General features: G+C 42.0%; 1 protein-coding gene across 1 annotated transcript in view; it reads right to left on the bottom strand.

The window, feature by feature from the left end:
- Window positions 1–2,500, bottom strand: part of LOC128698202 (uncharacterized) — a 123,364-nt gene that overhangs the window by 20,399 nt on the left and 100,465 nt on the right. Inside the window, exons 3-4 of the mRNA XM_053790340.2 lie at window positions 1,669–1,817; window positions 771–888 (exon numbers count right to left, since the gene is read on the bottom strand). Coding sequence (XP_053646315.2) covers window positions 771–888; window positions 1,669–1,817 — 267 coding nt within the window. The remainder of the gene's footprint in view (window positions 1–770; window positions 889–1,668; window positions 1,818–2,500) is intronic.

The following is a 2,500-nucleotide window of genomic DNA, read 5'->3' as shown; positions in this document are numbered from 1 at the left end:
TAAAGGACCTGCCTAGTATGGGCCAACAGGCCTGCTGCAGTGTTCCTCCTTTCTTATGTTCTTATGTTCTTCTTATATATATATATATATATATATATATATATATATATATATATATATATATATATATATATATATATATATATATATATATATATATATATATATATGTGTGTGTGTGTGTGTGTATGTGTGTATGTGTGTGTGTGTATGTGTGTGTGTGTGTGTGTGTGTGTGTGTGTGTGTGTGTGTGTGTATGTGTGTGTGTGTATATGTGTGTGTGTGTGTGTGTGTGTGTGTGTGTGTGTGTGTGTGTATGTGTGTATGTGTGTGTGTGTATGTGTGTGTGTGTGTGTGTGTGTGTGTGTGTGTGTGTGTGTGTGTGTGTGTGTGTGTGTGTGTGTGTGTGTGTGTGTGTGTGTGTGTGTGTGTGTGTGGACAGAAACAGGAAAACAAAGTTTACTGTACCTTTCAAAATCCAACTGTGGTCTTCATCAGTAGTATGCCGTTAGTGTTTACAAGTGTTCAATATAATTTGTGTTAGAACATTACACTTGATAAGCTATGCCTTTACATCTGCTTCGCTGCTCTAGAAGATTTTATTTTCAACGGACCTAACATGCAGGGTGACCTGACTTAGTGGAGAGGTACTGTAGCTAGATCCAATTGACCTTGGAGTTTAGTGTTAGCACTACGCAGTTAAGTGCACTCTGTTAAGCCAGTGAGCAGCATGTTGGATGCCCCTGGCATAACCATGCATAACAGTTTACCTGTGAGGAGTGTAGGAGAGGTGATGGTGAAATTAAGGAGGTTGTAAGGCCAGTGGTGCGGCCCCACCAGCGCCACCAGACGACCAGCGTACGTAACGTTGCTGGCCAGACCCTCGAACTGAAATACAAACGAAACGCAGTTTAAAGAAAAAAAATAGAAAGCTGCAATCCTGTGGTTGGAATATTTTATCAAAATACCCACAAGCTTGAAAATATAAGTTCACGGCGTTTCGGTTAATCCCTGACTATTTTGAAGCCACTTACAACCTGTGAATCGTTGTTCAGTTTTCATTTCTAATTTAAGAGTTAGTTATGACTGGTTCAAGTCTATCAGTGTGATTTTATTCTTGCTGTGAGCTCTCCTTATCCTACCAAACGACTCACATTTAGTGACATTCTGCTATTTACACAAATAAGCCACATTTTGGAGAGAATAATTTTAACTTGTTCTATTTTCGTCATCTGACCTGTCTACATACTTTCAATCATCCTTTCTTCCTCTTTATCAACCTGTCTTCTTCCTCACATTTTTCTCGCTCATTTGTGGCTTGATAATGGTCCAGAACGAAGTGGAACGACATCAAAAGTTCTCACTGCATTATATGGGTTATTTGAGTTTTGTTCTAGTCATGTGACCCTTGATTTCACTACTAATGTACTTACACACTAGATCAAGGGTCCCCAACCTTCTGCCCTTCTAGGAAATGGATGCTGTTCTCACAGGAAATTATGAATTCACTTTTATATAGGTTCTACACCGCACAGTGTCAACAATTACAAAATATTTAAAGCCATTTTACACCTAAACCTTCAAATTTGGCTTTGCAAATTGGCCTTTTCATAGTTAAAGGTTGGGGGACGACTGCAGTATATGGTACCATAAACTTCCCCAGTTTACCTGATGGTGAAGGGTAGTGGCGTGGTACATTGTGGTGGTGGCGAAGGGGTGGTGGTGAAGAGGATGTGTGAGGGAGAGGCTGTAGGCTGTCACTGCTCCGTTGATGGAGAGAGAGAATCGGGGAGGCCACTCCATCCCCAGCGATGCGTCTGTGGGAAGGATGAAGAGTTAAGTGCGTGACGGATGGTAGTGTATCTGTCTGGCTATTAGCTGACACGCAGGATCGAGCTTTCAGCTGAAATGCCCGCATGGGTTTGTCTTTCACTCTCTCTCTCTCTCTCTCTCTCTCTCTCTCTCTCTCTCTCTCTCTCTCTCTCTCTCTTTACATAAGGTTTTACAAGGTTAGTTTAAGAATTATTCCAACCCTTATTTACAAGCAAAGAGCTGTTACCTACATCAGCCCATTTGAATGTCTTTTTATTGTTATGAAACATAGAAATATGGAACAGGATGAAGTTGGAGCCATCTGTGAGCCAGCAATTTCATTTTTTCATCTGATTTTATTTCGTTGATATCGTGTTGTATGAACATGTTCCAGACTCGAGTAAATGATCTCAGATGAAATAATGTCCTGGAGAAGGGCACAGTCAGAGTTTAGTTGCTGCTTACTGCCCGTCTTGTTGTGTAGCAGCTCACTGCTCGCTGTCCTCGGAGTGGAGCCAAGTGGCCTTGCACAGAACAGTAAGGCCAGGCACATCCCTCTGGTGTTAAAGGCTCTGCTGAAATGACGGATCTCTCCAGGCTGGGTCAAGGCGAGAGATGAGTCGTCTTGCTTTGCTCTGTTCTGTCAAACAAGTCGCAGATGAGACGGAGGGCAGGCAGTCCAAGAAAG

The sequence above is a fragment of the Cherax quadricarinatus genome, chromosome 63 (genome assembly GCF_038502225.1).
Source record: "Cherax quadricarinatus isolate ZL_2023a chromosome 63, ASM3850222v1, whole genome shotgun sequence".
NCBI lineage: Eukaryota > Metazoa > Arthropoda > Malacostraca > Decapoda > Parastacidae > Cherax > Cherax quadricarinatus.
This window is presented reverse-complemented; position numbering and strand designations above follow the sequence as displayed.